General features: G+C 39.7%; 1 protein-coding gene across 1 annotated transcript in view; it reads right to left on the bottom strand.

The window, feature by feature from the left end:
* CTNNA3 (catenin alpha 3) overlaps window positions 1-17,188 on the bottom strand; it is a 1,555,380-nt gene that overhangs the window by 602,104 nt on the left and 936,088 nt on the right. Inside the window, exon 10 of the mRNA XM_036264901.1 lies at window positions 10,019-10,111. Within this exon, the coding sequence (XP_036120794.1) occupies window positions 10,019-10,111 (93 nt within the window). The remainder of the gene's footprint in view (window positions 1-10,018; window positions 10,112-17,188) is intronic.

A 17,188-nucleotide genomic window follows, 5' to 3' on the forward strand; every position in this document is an offset into this window, starting at 1 on the left:
TTTGTAAAAAACATATAGATGGGTCATGCTTTCTTATCCAATCAGCTACACTGTGTCTTTTTATTGGAACATTCAATCCATTTACATTTAAGGTGATTATTGATATGTACTTATTTATTGCCATTTTTGTTTAGTGTGGTTCTATTTTCTTCTTATTTCTCCTGCTAATTGCAGCAGTCCTTTAAAATTTCTTGCAGTGCTGGTTTGGTGCTAATGTATTCCCTTAGCCTTTTCTTGTCTGGAAAGCTCTTTATTTGACCTTCTATTTTGAATGATAGCCTTGCTGGGTAGAGTAGTCTTGGATTCAGATTCTTGTTTTTCATGACCCTGAGTACCTCATTCCATTCCCTTCTGGCCTGTAGTATTTCTGTTGAGATGTCAGCTGAGAGCCTTATGGGGTTTCCTTTGTAGGTAACCTGTTGCTTATCTCTTGCTGCTTTTAGGATTCTCTCTTTGTCTTTAATTTTTGGCAGTTTGATTACTATGTGTCTTGGTGTGGGCATGTTCGCGTTCTTCTTACTTGGGCTCTCTGTGCTTCTTGTACTTGAATGCCTTCTTCCTTTGTCAAATTAGGGAAGTTTTCTGTCACTATTTCTTTGAATATAGTCTCTAACCCTTGCTTATTTTCTTCTTCTTCAGGGACTCCTATGATGCGAATATTATTCCATTTACAGTTGTCCCACAGTTCTCTTAAGCTGTCTTCCTGTTTTTTAATCATTTTTTCCTTTTTGTTTCTGATTGGTTGATTTCTTCTAGCCTGTCTTCTAATTCACTGATCCGGTCCTCAGCTTCCCCTACTCTGCTTTTTAGACCTTCCAATGTGTTTTTCATTTCTGATATGTCATTCTTCATTTCTTCCTGTTGGTTTTTCATTTCCCACTGGTTGATTTTCAACATTTCTATGTCTTTACTCATGGTACTCATGTCCTTACACATGCTTTTGAGCTTCTTCAACATCATGGCTCTAAATTCTAGTTCTGTTAACTTGCTTGACTGCACCTCATTTATTTCATCTTCCGTAGAGGTCTCTTGTTCTTTCATTTGGCTTTTGTTTCTGTTTCTCACCATTTTGGCTATCACAGTGGGCTTTGGAGTCTGCCAAATTTTCCCAGTGAGTGTTGGTGTTCTGCTGTTTGTGGCTCCCTCTCCTGGGTTTGGATGCGCCAGGGAGGACCCACTTTAAACACCACCGTCAAGTCTTAGCTTTTCTGGTTTGTGTTGCTCGCCCAGGGAATGGTAGTTATCCTCTAGCTTTTTTTTTTGCCTGGAGGCTATTAGTAGAGGTCACCTACAGACCTTTGGTTTCTGAGTTGCCTGAAAAACCCCCTCAGGTGCTCACTGTAAAAAGATTTCCTGAGAGTGAGGCAGGTGTTCATTGTTAATGGGCCTCAATTAACATTTCAATGGCCACCAGGTGGGGTTGAATCTCTGAGGGAGGGGCAGCCACCTCTCCCCAGGGCCCTGAGAAGGAGTAAAATGACCAAAGTTCTGCGTGGCTGCACTCAGCAAAAGCTCTTAGCACCCTCCAAAACCCGACTGTCCCCACACACTTCCAGTCCAGTCTGCCTTCCCTCTGCCGGAACCCAAGGTGAGTGGCTGCTGCCAATTTAGCCTCTGTCCGGAGTCTGTGTCATGGAGCCGCCTGGGACTTTTAACCTGAAGGCCCTGCTTCCAGCCAAGGGTGGCTGAGGTTGTGGCACCAGCTGAGGGGGTTGCACTCAGCAGAAGCCCCAGGACTGAGCCGTGGTAGCGGGACACTGCAGAGGTGGCAGTAGCGTCCAGCACAGTCCCCTGGTCCCCGCTAGTCCACGCGGCACCCGCCGAGGGCTTAGCACGCAGAGTTCGTGTGACTCAACCTTGGTAGCAGTGTCCCGTCGAGTCCCCTGGTCCCTGTGAGCCTGTGCGGCACCAGCCGATAGCTTAGCAGGCAACAGAGTTCCCAGGGCCCATGCAGTGTTGCAAGGGAGGCGGTAGCAGTAACTTCCCGCTGAGTTCCCTGGTCCCGCGGAGTCCCCTGGTCCCCGCGAGTCTGTGTGGCTCCAGCCGAGAGCTTAGCAGGCAACAGAGTTCCCAGGGCCCATGCAGGGTCACAAGAGAGGCGGTAGCAGTAACTTCCCACCGAGTTCCCTGGTCCCTGCCCAGGCCGCTGCGGACCGTGGGCTCCTGGCCCCCTCTCTAGTCCTCGCAAGCCTACCAGGATTAAGTGGGTGTTTCTGGTTATGTGTTCCTCCAAGGTGTCTTTCGGTTGCCCTTTCCTGACGATTTGCCTTTGTTTTCGTTGTAAATCCAGTTTGGTCTTGGGAGATGGTCTGTGTCGCTCCATTCACTTTGCCGCCATTTCTCCTCGAAAGAGTTTTTCTAATATTTCACAAGCTTCTATGCCTGGGGTTACCTTGACTTTTCTTCCTACTTTTCAATACAGACAATATATAACCCTTTTATAAAGTAAGTATAGATTCCCAATAAGCAATTTATAAAAATATATTCCCAAACACATTGCTGAAAATAAACTATATGCCCGAGGAAGATGTTTTAGCTCTGTCAGGTCCTTGGACACCATTTGATAAGAGATAAACAGAAGAAGATATAATAAAACTGTACTAGATATTGATTTAAGTGTGACTGTGATTAGAAAACTTGACATGCATTTGAAATATTTAGGCACTTGTAAAAGAGTCTGTTTAATTGAGTGTACATGTGTTGACCAGAGAGAAATATTCTAGGTTTCACCATGACGTTTATCAATTTAAAATCTTATTTATAGCCCTGGCTGGTTTGGCTCAGTGGTTAGAGCATCGGCCCACGGACCAGAGAGTCCAGGGTTCAGTGCCCGCTAAAGGCATGTCCCTTGGTTGCGGTTTGTCCCTGGCCTGGTTGAGGTCATGTGGGTGGCAGCCACTCGATGTGTCTCTCTCACGTCAATGTTTCTCTCTCTTCTTCCTCCCGCTTTATCTGAAGATAAATGCATAAGTGTCCTTGGGTGAGGACAAAAAAAATATTTTTGATAGAAAGACACTTAAGCCTGGCTGGTGTGGCTCAGTGTATTGAGCATTGTCCCATGTACTGAGAGGTCCCAGATTGATTCCTGGTCAGGGCACATGCCCGGGTTGTGGGCTCGCCACCCAGTAGGGGGCATGAAGGAAGCGGCCAATCAATGTTTTTGTCTCACATCCATGTTTTTCTCTCTCTCCCTTCCTCTCGCCCTAAAAAATCAATACAAAACAAATTTTTTTTTAAAAAAAGAAAGACATTTAAGACCATCTAATACCTCTACCACCCAATAATAACATTCTTCTTCTAACATCTTTGACAAGGCATAGCATATTTAGCTTTTATTTAAACATGTCCAGTGATGAGGTAGTAGTTCACTATAGCTTAAAACAACTCATTCTTGCCCTGTCTGGTTTGGCTCAGAGGTTAGAGCAGGAACCCATGGACCAAGGAGTCTCAGGTTCAATTCTGGTCAAGGATACGTACCTCAGTTGGGATCCATCCCTGACCCTGGTCAGAGTCGCGTGGGAGGCAACCAGTTGATGCCTCTCTCACTCTCTCTCTCTCTCTCTCTCCCTCTTTCCCTCCCTCCCTCCTACTCTGTCTGAAAACAGATGGAAAAATATCCTCAGGCGAAGATTAAAAAACAACAACAACTCATTCTTTTCCTGCCGAGCCTTTAACTGCAGGCCCTGAATCCAGCACGGTTCTCCAGCCATGGCCGTCCTCATGCCAGGTACGTTGGAAATTTCCCTACTGCACAAGCTAAGCATCACTTTAAAGCTGCAAAATGTACCCATGTCATGCTGCCCACCTATAGTTGAATCCCCCCTAAAGTAGTACAGTACTTTAATTTTCTAAATTTTTCAGGCCAGGAATAGTTTTGAAAGAAGGAGATAAAGGGAAAAGGGAAGTAACTGAGATAGGTTGGGAAATTTTTACGTTGCCAAGTAAAGAAATAACACTATGAAAAAGTATCTACTTTTATCACTTCCTAAATCAACTGTTTTAGATAAATATCAAGCAAGAGTAGAAAGTACATACATTTCTAATAAAAAGTTGAATAAATTTTATTTTATGAAGAAAAGCTAACTACACTGACCTCATTTCCCAACGGACCATGGACCAGTGTTTGGAATTCACAGAACTAGGTAACAAATGTCCCTCTGCACTCCTGATGCCCCAGGTGCTTCTGATAAGCACGGATTTTCATATCCATTTGTGCAATAGATGTTATTTAACCTAAGGCCCTGACTTTATATTTGCCCTTATTAAATTTCAGCTTATGAATTTTCAAACATTACTCCAAATTATCAACATATTTCAGAACCTTGAATTCTATCTTTCACGTTTTTGTGGCATATGCAAATGTAAAACGTTTACTTTTAAATATTCTTCCAAGTCGTTTGTTAAAATGTAACCAGGGTTCATCCCTATAGACAGCGTTATCCTTCCACCAGGTTGACTTGAAACAGCTCTAGTACTCCAGCAATGGCATCACCAAGATCACATCTCTCTCCTTTGTGTGAAAGACAAATCCATTATAGGATCTCAGAATTGAACTTCAAAAGGCAGGCAGGCAGGCCAATTTCTCACCCAGGGCTTGTATCCCCTGCACAATATCTTGGTCTGATGGCCACCCTCCTTGTGTTTAAATGTATGTGGCATCAAGAAATTGAATCCTTCCTTCTTAACAAAGCCACTTCTGTCCAGGATACTTCTGTTCGAAAACTAATTCTACTGTATATTCAGAAGAAACGTGTATCCTTCTGGCTGCTGCTCACAGGTTGTCGTTCTGTCCCTCAGGGCCGTTCACAATAAAGTCTTTCGCATCATAGCCCTTTAAAGAGTTGTTGACAGTGAGTATGTTTCTCCAGGTCCTACCTTTTCCTGGCTAAAAATTCCCTGTTGCCTTTATAAATTTTTCATATGACATAGCTTCAAATCATGTCACTATTTCAGATATCATCTCCCCAATCCTCCAAGTGACAATTCTATTTTGAAGCATGACACCTGTGACTGGGCAGAGCACTGTTGCTGTAGTTCATTAGGCACAGTTAAGAGCCAGAATGATCCAATTCACTGAGACCTAGGTGAATTCAACCATATTTCACAAACACGAATCATGTGCCACCACTTCAGCTCCTCCTGACCCTGCATTTTCTCAATATAATTCACTCCAGGATCAATCTGGGAATCTTTTTAATTGGTTGGGTTTTGCTTAGAAATTTAAAATTTTTTTCTGGTAAAAGTAAGAGTCCCAACAGAAATAAAACAAAATGTAAAAGTGCTCCAACTTATTCTTTCTCTCTTGTCTTACTTCCTGGAAATAGCTAACATTAAAATTCTCATGAGGACCCTTTGAAAACTTTCTTGTGATCTATAGAAACATATGGCTCTATCCATCTCCTCTTTTCCAAAACATATGGCATGATATACATATTCATCTGAAATTCGCCTTTTTCACTTATCTTGGGTATCTTGATATCAAAACATACATTGAGCCAACTTACTACCACCAGACATTTAGGTGGCTTTAGTTTTTGTCACTACAGATAAAGCTGCATAAAAACCTTGCTTGCAGACTGCTGTGCGTATGCATGTGTATCAGTACTGCAAAATGCTGGAAGTGAGATTAGCAAGCCTAGATGGATGTGCATAGTTTATTTCAATATATAAATTGAAAAAGTGGAAATTACACACGTGCGCGCGCACACACACACACACACACACAATGGGGTGTACTCCTGACATACTAATTCTGAAATTCAGAATATACTGCATAAAAATTATATAATATTTCAAATAACTTTTAAGCATAGAGAAGATAAAGAGTAAGTTTTAGAAATTATTTTTTTTGGTGAAAAAACGAAATCAGATTACTTTTTCTGACAGCTCTACCACACTGTTGATTCACATTGAGATTATGTTAAGACATGCAAGCTTTTTAGAGGGTAAACTTTTGCTAAGTCATATTTCTTCCATTCTTCATTTTTACCATTTGTTTTATGTGGTTTAATAACTATGTTTATTAATATTTCATCTGGATATTGAGTTTAGTCTATATTCTAGAATAGCTACATTCTTTGTTACTGGATTATTTTGGCTAATACGTTTCCTTTATCCTCTGATTTTTAACTAAAAAAAAATTCAGATGTTATTCTATAATTTTATCCAAGTCACTAGTAAAACACTGAATGAGCTAGGTCAAGAGCTGATCATTGCAGCCCACCAACAGAGGCCTCACCCTTGGCTAACATTTATTCATTAACCAGTCATTTCAATAATTTTGTTTCATGAGCTACAATTCAAGCTAATTATATTATATATTTTTTATGTTGTCTTAAAGAAGACATACCATGTTAAGAAAAGTATCATAAAGCCTTGCTGCCCTATATAAGAAAAATGATTTATTATTCTAAAATCCCTATCATTCATTTATACATTGGACAAAATTTGTAGAACGCCCAATGGATGCTGCATTTCTGACAGGTGCAGAGATATAAGCAGTGAATAAGGAAGACTAAATCATTGCCTTCAAAAAGGTTATGTTTGAGTGTGAAAATATATAATAAAAAGTAACAAAATAATATAAAATGTAATTTGAGGTTGTGACAGAGACTCTAAAAGAAATAAATACGGTGACACGATATGATGGGGAGTGATTTAAGGAGATTGATCTCTGAGAAGATGATATGTGAGTTGAGTCCTCACAAGCTGAACATAACAGGAGCTGTCTACGTGGCCAGGCAGGAAAAGAGCACCACTAAACCGCCAAGTGGAAACCCTCAGGTGGGAGGGAGCATTGTGTTCTAGAACCAGAAAGGCCAGATGATTAAAAATGAAAATAATATGGGGTGGGGCTACAAGTGAGACAGTAGGAAGGTCATGAGTCTGAGTAAGCCAAAAACATGTTTGCATTTTACTGTAATTAGCTAAGAAAGATCATTACTATGCTAAGCATCTTTACAATTTTACTTTAGCCTTTATATAGAAAATAGATTACAGACACATGAGTATAAACAAGAATACTTCAGAGGAGGATATTTCTATAGCCCAAGATAAAGATAATGGCAGCGTAGGCTAAAATGTTGACAGACAAGATGGAGAAAAGTATATAGATTCAAGATAAATATTTTTGGTGAAGTTGATCAGACTTGTTAATAGATTAGATAGAAAATATGGCCATTAGCTATTATTAGAATATAAGCTTCACAAGAGCAAGGATTTTTGTTTGTTGTTTGTTGTCTTTACACTTTTCCCCAGATGTATAAACAGTACCTACCACAGGCTCTATGTCTAATAAACATTCACAAATGAATAAAGGAAATCTCCAAGTTTTTCCCAGAACAACTAGATGAATGGCCATGCCACTGGTAAAACCAGGAAGACTGAAGAAGCAGCTGAATGAGATGGGGATGGAACAACCGGAGTTCCACTTTGGCGATTTTAAGTGTTAGGTATCCTCTAGATATCAAAGTGGAAATGTCAAGTGGAAACTAGACATTTAAGTCTGGTCACTGGGGAAGAGGTCTAGCCTAGAGAGAAAAATTTATAAGCCATCAGCATGTAGCCATGTAACTTATTGTAATAAATTATAAAAAACTAAGGAATCCCTGAAAGACATTTAAAGAAGATCTGATTATGGAGATACATAAAACATGTGTATTAATTAAAAGATTCAATATCTTAAAAAATATTGAATATCTAAAATTTAAAATATTTTTGAAATTTTAATAAACAGTCTAACATGTATTTTATGGAACTTAAGAAGTTGATACTATAAATCATATGACAGAGCAAAATAAGAACAACGATTTAAAGAAAAAAAGGTGAGCCAATTTACCTTAAAGATAATAAGATTTAGTATAAAACTATAATTAAGGCATTGCAAAACTATTGCAGGGATAAATAAATAGATGAGTAAAACAGAATATAGAACCCAGACATGTATTATATATATTTGAAACATATTTCAATGTATCTATCATTAATATTTACATATGGAATAGTAGAAAAAATATTACACACATTTGATATGTATGTATTATATATGTATAATATATTATATTAAACATGTATATGTAAGCTTATATTAAATATATGCATAGTATATAAACTTATATGAATACAAATATATATAAGCCAATGAAAACTTGTAAAGTGTGTGTGTGGACGTGTGTAACAATGGTAGCATTTTACATTAATTGGGAAAGAATCAACTATTTAATACATGATCATGTCCCCATGGTTAACATGGCCCCATTTAAAAAATTCAATAGATCCCTACCTCAAGTTAGACACAAAAACAAATTTTCAGATGAAATAAAGATCTAAATGTTTACTCTTTTTAAAAAATATGGAAATTATATAACATTTTGTTGAAAGAATTTCTAAAGTTATAAGAAAAGCCATAGTCAACAGAAGACATTTTTAACAAACCCAGGCAATCCAATAAAAAAAAAATGCCCAGCCAGTGTGGCTCAGTGGATTGAGCATTGTCCCATGGGCTGAGAGGTCCTGGTTGGAGTCCCAGTCAGGGCACAAGCCAGGGTTGTGGGCTTGATCCCCAGTAGGGGGCGTGCAGGAGGCAGCTGATCAATGTTTCTCCTATCTATGTTTCTCTCTCTCTCTTTAAAAAATTAATAGCAACATGTATTTTTTTTTAATACTAAAAATTTTCAAAAGGTTTAGGCAATTCATAGTATTAGAAAGCCAACTGGTTAAATAAACATTTGAAAACAATGTTCTCTTTTTACTCAGAAAATTATAAAGCAAACCCAATGATATTCATTTAATACTCTTCAGATTCAAAAAAGACGTTTTTAAAAATGACAGCATCAAGTGTTAGCCACAAGGCAGAGAAATGAGAACTCTCCTGTACTATTGAGGGTAGTATACGGGAGTCAACCACTTAAGAGAACTCACTGCAGTATTCTGTTCCCTGTGGGATCACATGGAAAACTGACACCAGTTGCAAGATCTCAGAGGCAGATCCTCTAGATTTCACTCCTCCAGCCAGTTCTTACTTGTTAACCAACATGAAGTGCAAAGAAGCAGTCTCTCTTACTATTTCTTCAATATGTTAGAGATGAAATTGTCAGCAAGGCAAATCAAGAATTTAACAGCCTTGGGCGGTTTGGCTCAGCAGTTAGAGCGTAGGCCTGCGGACCAAAGAGTCCTGGATTCCATTCGGGTCAGGGGCTCGTACCTCAGTTGTGATTCGTCCCCAGCCTTGGTGGGGTTGTACAGGAGTCAGGCAATCGATGTGTCTCTCTCACATCGATGTTTCTCTCTTTCTCCCTCCCTCCCTACCTCCCATTCTATCTAAACATAAATGGAAAAATGTCCTCGGGTAAGGATTAAATTATATATATATATGTAAATTTAACACACACTCTCCTTTTAGTAGAATGAGAATCTTGGCAGATGTCCGAAGACTTGAAGTCTCGAGTCACTGCCTATTTCACATCCTTACAACACGTGTGCTCTTTATGAGGAGTAATTATCCATATTATTTCTTGCCCATTCTAAGCAAGGTGATTGAGATTGCCTTTCTGTGTATCTTGATTCACGGCTTCAGGATTACTAGTCATCCAGAAACAATTCCCTAAATTTGTGTCACTCTTTAGATTTCAAATACTCCTGTACTGCAGAAAGGAAAACACTTCTTGGCTTTTTCCAAACCTGTGTCTTCTTTTGCTAAAAAGGGCAAAAATGTCATTCCTTTCATTCTATTTGAGGTTTCAAAATAAATAGTGACTAAAATAAATTAAATCTGCTGGACAAAGCGCTGCTATTCCTTTCTCTCACTAGATTCTGACATGGGCCCTTAAGGAATGTTGCAAGAAGCAGGTGCAAAGTAAAGAACTAGTTGCTTAGTAAAGAATAAACCATGACCTTAGGACGAGCTATCTTCTGTGTTTAGAATAAACATTTAAATATCTTTCCATATGTATAAGAGTCTGAAGCATTGTATATAATTTTTACAGCTACTTTAGTGAAAGAGACAGTAACTTGCTCATACCTGTGGACACAAAGTTTCCAAGTGATTGGCTGCAAGTTTGACAATTTTAATCCCATCTTCATTTGTTGACATGGAACAAGCAAGATTTGCCACCTTAAATACAATTCAAAATAATAAAAATTATTTCAGATTCTCAAGGAAATTCAGAAACATTTGTTTTCCTAGACAAGTAAGTACATGTACACATACATTGAAAGTCTCAGCAGTAAACAACAGCATTCTTACAGATATCAGTTTTATCTGTTTTATGAACGTATCCAGAGAATCTATTAAAACAAATAACAAAGAGCCCAATTGGTGAATCAGTAAACCCTATACAGTATCAACATCCAGCCATAACAAGATGCTATTATAGTTTCCCATGGGACTGAAAAAAGATTTATCTGTGGATTGAATGCTAATAAGTTCTTGGAATTTCTTATGATTGTGGTTTATTTTAAATTTATAATTGATTTATTACTTCCCAGAGGTTTATTATGCCTACTTAGGTTGCATTCAGAATGACTGTATCTGATTCATGTTTCATTTGGCATCAAATATACTACAAGGATGGACAAATACAAGATAATTAAATTCTTCTTCCTGTTCTTGATTTTCTACTACAACTTCATGGGCACTGTTTGACATCCCAGCAGTCTGTTTGACTCAAACATCAGTGGTACTCAAATTTCTTTATACATACTGCTTTTGAGACTTAACACTCTTCCAGTGAAGTGGATGCTCTTTTAATATTTACCTTCATGTCCATTCCCTAAGCCCTACATTTACCAACACATTCTGTATACCACGAAAGAGCCATGAGAAAGAACATGGGATTCTTTTTCTTTCCTTTGACCCTCACAGACAATGTTCCTCTTGGTAGCAGGTGTTTGTGTACAAAGGTAGTGTGTTTCCCCAATCTACACAACACATCACTGTCTTCATCACTGCAAATTCACTTTTCTTTCTTTAAAATTAAATAGTTAATTTTAAGAAAGAGACATCTCTCTCTTTTTTTTTCTTTATTGATTTTTAGAAGGGAGGAAGGGAGAGGAAGAGAGAGAGAAACATCAATGAGGAATTCTGGTCAAGATGGCGGTGTAGGTAATCACAGTATTGCATCCTCCCACAACCACATCAAAGTTACAACTAAACTACAGAACAACCATCATTCAAAACCGCCTGAAATCAAGCTGAATGGAAGTCCTACAACTACGTTATTAAAGCAGCAGCCACATGGAGACTGGTAGGAGGGGCAGCGGCGCGAGGGGCGGCAGTGAGGCAGCGGCGAGACGGCAGCGAGAGGGGCTGGCCCCACACCCATGTGTGGGGATAACAATCAGGAGGACACCTCGGCTGGGAAGGTCCTTCCTGAGGACTGAGGGGTCCCCGTCCCACACCAGGTGCCCCGCTCAGGGTTCCAGTGCCAGGAAGAGAAGTCCCCATCACTTCTGGCTGGAAAAACCAGCGGGAACTGAGGCTCAGGGAGGCTGACGCAGCTGGAGCCCCAGGCTGCTCCTTAAAGGGCCCGCGCACGGACTTATCGGACTCTCTCCCTCTAAGCTTGGAGGGGAGGCAGCTCGAGGGGCACCAGAGACATACAGGGAAGAACTGAGCTGTTTGGCACTGGAGCGAGGGCTGGAGAGGGGGCTTTCTCCAGGACAAACTTACTGTCAGAGGCCTTTGTTCCTTTGGTGAGCCCTTCCCAGGGGCGGCAGACAGAAGCCATATCTGGGACTCCAGCAACCTGGCTCACACTGGTAGCCCCACCCTGGTGACTCCCTGAGGCCCAGCCCCACCCAACTTTCAGGCCCACCCAAGCTGTTGCCACTTGCTTAACCATAGAATTGGCCTGTCTTGGATCCTGCTTCAGGTTTTCCTAAATTCTTTCAAACGAGCAGCACCTGGTCTCAGCTAGCCCCATACCTCTCATTAAGTAATACACTGAAACAAACACAGGGAGGCAGCCAAAATGAGGAGACAAAGAAACAGGTCTCAAATGAAAGAACAGAACAAAATCTCAAGAAAAGAACTAAGCGAAATGGAGATAAGCAACCGAACAGATGCTCAGTTCAAAATACTGCTTATAAGGACGCTCAATGAACTTAGTGAGAACCTCTGAACTTAGTGAGGGCCTCAAGAGCATAAAAAAGGACCAGTTAGAAATCATAGATGCAGTTAGAATTGAAGGAGGCATTAACTGAAATAAAGAATAATTTACACAGCTTCAATAATAGAGTATGTAAATCCAAGGAGCAAACCATCGATTTGCAATATAAGGAAGCAAAAAATGTCCAATCAGAACAACAAAAAGAAAAAAGAATACAAAAAAATGAGGATAGTGTAAGGAGCCTCTGGGACAACTTCAAGCATGCCAACATTCGCATCTTGGGGGTACCAGAAGGAGAAGAGCGAGAACAAGAAATCGAAAACCTGTTTGAAACAATCATGGCAGAAAACTTTCCTAACTTGGTGAAGGAAACAGACATACAAGTCCAGGGAGCACAGAGAGTCCCAAACAAGATGAACCCCAAGAGGCCCACACCAAGACACATCATCATCAAAATGCAAAAGGTTCAAGACAAAGAGAGAATCTTAAAAGCAGCAAGAGAAAGGCAGCTAGTTACCTACAAGGGAGTGCCCATTAGACTGTCAGCTGATTTCTCAAAAGAAACTGCAGGCCATGTCCTGGCCGGTTTGGCTCAGCTGTTAGAGCATCAGCCTGTGGTCCCGAGAGACCTGGGTTCGGTTCCTGCTAAGGGAATGTACCTCGATTGCAGTTTGTCCCCGGCCCTGGTTGGTCGTGCGGGTGGCAGCCACTCGATGTGTCCCTTTCACGTCGATGTTTCTCTCTCTCTCTCTTCCTCTCTCTCCCTCCCACTCTACCTGAACAAAAAAAAAAAGAAAGAAAGAAACTGCAGGCCAGAAGGGAGTGGCAAGAAATATTCAGAGTGATGAAAATCAAGAACCTACAACCAAGATTACTCTATCCTGCAAAGCTGTCATTTAGAATTGATGGCCATATAAAAACTTTCCCAGACAAGAAAAAGTTAAAGGAGTTCATCACCACCAAATAGTTATTATATAAAATGATGAAGGGACGTTTTGAAGAAAAAGATAAAATATATGAACAAACAAAATGGCAATGAATACATATCTATCAACAATGGAATCTACAAACAAAATGAACAGGTAGAACAGAAACATTCTCATAGATACAGAGAACATTTTGTTGGTTGCCAGTTGGGAGGGGAGTTGGGGAAATGGGTGAAAAAGGTGAAGAGATTAACAAGTACAAATTCATTCCTAGACTGACAAACCTCAAAGGGAAAGGGGTTGGGGGGTGGGAAGAAATAAACCAAAGAACTTATATGCATAACCGATGAACACAGACAATAGTGTGGGAAAAGGCGGGAGGGGGATGGGAGTGGGGAGGAGGGGGTCAATGGGGGAAAAATGTGGAACATCTGTAATACATTTTACATCCAACAATAAAGATTTAAAAATAGAAAGAAAGAAAGAAAGAAACATCAATGAGAGAGAACATTGACTGGCTGCCTCCTGCATGCCCCCCACTGGGCAAATGCCCTGACCAAATGGAACCTGCGACTTCTTGGTGCATAGGTCGACACTTAACCCCTGAGCCACACCCGCTGGACCAAGTTCAGTTTTTTAACAATCAGTTGTCTAACATACTTAATGTCTCTGTTCATTATTATACACTTGAACATATCATCATTTTTACTGCTCAAATCCAGAAAACATATAGTTGCGGAGAAACCACACGTTAGCTGCCCGCAGTGCGCAGTGGGAGCAAACACCAGTCATCCTTGGATCACTAGTTGAAGAACGTCACCAGATGTTGTGAAAATAGATTTATAGCCTTTGTTTTTTTTGTTTTTTTTTTATAGCATGTCTTTCAGTATGTCAACAGTGAAACTCCTGGGCTTCCACTTATATATAATGAAATAACAGCCATACATTATTTAACTGTGGAAGGGCATTGTTCCCTTTATGAACGTACATGGAAATGGCTTACTTGAAAAGGTCTTTTGTTGGCTTGAAGGTCACAATGCCTCAACTTTTATATCTGACACATAATTAGCACATTTGTGAATTATTTGAAAAGGGCAGCCGTTTCTGTGTCCCTCTCCCCACCCCAAGTTCCACTCACAGAAAGTGAAATCCAGCCATCTAATTGCTTTACTATATCTATGATAATTTGCACTGCACTTGCAGAAGATATCTACCTATAAATTTGAGCACTGTTTAAGTAAAAAGAAATAAAAATTATCAGCTTGATCTTTTGGTCAAATCAGAAGAATGCTTGTTAATTCTAAATTTTAAAATTACAAAAAAGTGCCCCATAGAGACACTCTTTCACTTTCTTTCTTTTTAATGTATCATCTTTCTCTTTTTTCCTCATTTAAAAACAGACGTCTTGTTCTGGACATTTCTTGGTTACCATGTGTATTGTAAGACAATTTCAGTGACATGGAAATCATCCTACACAGAAACTTTCTGTTTATATTAGCAGACTTAACTTTTTAAATGTAAATTAAAATGTATTTTTATCATTCATTTCTGTATTTTTTTCTTTTTTCTATTAAATTTATGGGGGCGACATTGGTTAATAAAATTATACAGGTTTCAGGTATAATTCTACAATCCATCAACAGTATTGTGTTTACCGCCCTAAGACAAAGTCTTATTCCATCACCATTTATCCCCACTTTACCTTCTTCTACTCCCCCACCCCTCTTCCTTATGGCGGTCACCGTACTGTTGTCTGTGTCCACAAGTTCTTTTTTGTTTCTTTGCTTAATCCCTTCACCCCTCTCACCCAGCCCCCAGCCACCTTCCACTGACAGCTATCAGTCTGTTCTCTGTATCCATGGATCTGTCTCTAGTTTATTAAATTTATTTTGTTTACTAGATTCCATATATAAATGAATTATATAGTACATTAAAAGAAAATGAAAGTAGACCACCTTCTAACACCATACATAAGAATAAACTAAAATTGGATTAAAGACTTAAATATTAGTCCTTGTAGTGTTTGGCTCAGTGGTGGAGCATTGGCCTGTGGACCAATGAGTCCAGGGTTCAATTCCAGCTAAGGGCACATACCTCGGTTGCAGTTTGTCCCCGGCCCTGGTCAGGTTGTGTAGGAGGCAATCAGTTGATGTGTCCCTCTCATGTCAACGTTTCTCTCTTTCTCCCTGTCTCTCTGTCTCTCTCTACCTGAAGATAAATGAAAAAATATCCTCGGGTGAGGATTAAAAAAAAAAAAAAAGACTTAAATATTAGACTCGAAACCATAAAAATCCTAGAAGAAAATATAGGCAGGAAAATATCGGACATTTCTCATAGCAATACTTGTTCTGATATATCACCTCAAGTAAGGGAAACAAAAGAAAAAATTAACAAATGGGACTACATCAAACTTAAAATTTTTTGCACAGCAAAGGAAATTATCAACAAAACAAAAACAACACCCACTGAGTGGGAGAACATATTGGCCAATACATCTGATAAGGGCTTAATATCCGAAATGTATAAGGAACTTATAAAACTAAACACCAAAAAAAACCAAACAGTCCAACTAAGAAATGGGCAAAGTACCTGAATAGACACTTCTCCAAAGAGGACATACAGATGGCCAATAGACTTATGAAAAGTTGCTCAATGTCACTACTTATCAGAGAAATGTACTTAGTTTTAAAAAATAGTATTGCAAGGTTTTCTCAGCTATGTGGATTATTTGCTCTACGTTCCATAAATTATGCGAATACAACTATGTCTGGGATTTTTCATTTTGTCATGTATTTCATTACAAATTATTATGTCCTATTTCCACCCTCCATGTTATACAATAAAGTTAAATGGCTCTAACGTTAGCACCATCGTTCCTTGGGTGTTCCGTCACTTGTACTCAAAAGCAAACATTTCCTTTTTTTCAATGAACTTAATAGCAAAGCAAAGTTGAGCTGAGTTCAAATTGTTGTAAACTTCATGTATATCTGGCCAGAAAAGAGTTAATGGGGGAAACATTAAGAAGGGGTATCTGCCTTTACTGTTGGATCTCAGGAAAATAAGGGCATTGAAAGATTTAGAGATAAGCAGGTCTGAGTTTGAACCTAATTCCCACAATGGGCAAGATGCTAACTTCTCTAAGTCTGTTTTGTCATCTGTAAAATGGGTATGATAATATGTAGCTCATTGGGGTGCTTTTTTTTTTTTTTGAATCCTCACTTGAGGACACTTTTCCATTGATCTTCAGATAGGGTGGGAGGGGCAAGGAGAAAGAGAAAGAGAGAGACATTGATGTTAGAGAGGCACATTGACTGGTTGCCTCCCGCATGACCCCCACCAGGGCTGGTGACGAACCACAATTGAGGTACATGCCCTTGGCTGGAATCAAATCCATGGGCCAATGCTCTACAGCTGAGCCAAATGGGCCAGGGCTCACTGGGGTGCTTTGAGGATTAAAGGAGACAGTGTATGGAGGTAGCCTGACACCCAATAGCCCTGACCACGTATGAATTGCCTTTCAGCTCATCTATCTTTCTACTAATTGGGGTTGGAAAAGAACATTCATTCTCTCAAAAGGTTTTATGAATTACAACCTTAGAAGCCTAAAGAAATTTAAAAAAATGTCTAAACCTAGAGTCACAAACTAAACTGTTTTTAGGATTTATGCAGAGAACACAAACACAGAGCCTGGCCATAACTCAGGGGTTGGAGTAGGGTGGTGGGTCCCCATGAGTGTGCATGCCCCGCCTAAAGGCATTAAAGTCATTAATACAAGATGCAATAAAAGAAAAAACTTCCTGTCTTGGCCAAACTCACAGCCTGTTAGCATACTTTAGTTCACAGGTAATGAGCATGTGACCCCTGACCCCATTTTGTAATTGTCTATTGTATAGCTAGGAAAGAAGTTAAACAGGGAGAAGAAATGTACTCAAACCAATCAGTGACAGGGAGACTATTAACCAGGGGAATGTGTGTGCTCTTTACGCCACCCTGAATTAAAGTATTCACAGAGGTCCCCACACCGAAATGATCCACCAGGCTTTTCACTGACATTGTGCTGTATCTCCAGCCAAACCCAGGAAAAGCAGAGTCTAAATTATTCTGAATAAATGGGACCACAGGCACTCAGATATATTCACAAGTTTATTAAAAAGA

The sequence above is a fragment of the Molossus molossus genome, unplaced genomic scaffold (assembly GCF_014108415.1).
Source record: "Molossus molossus isolate mMolMol1 unplaced genomic scaffold, mMolMol1.p scaffold_m16_p_17, whole genome shotgun sequence".
Taxonomy (NCBI): Eukaryota; Metazoa; Chordata; class Mammalia; order Chiroptera; family Molossidae; genus Molossus; species Molossus molossus.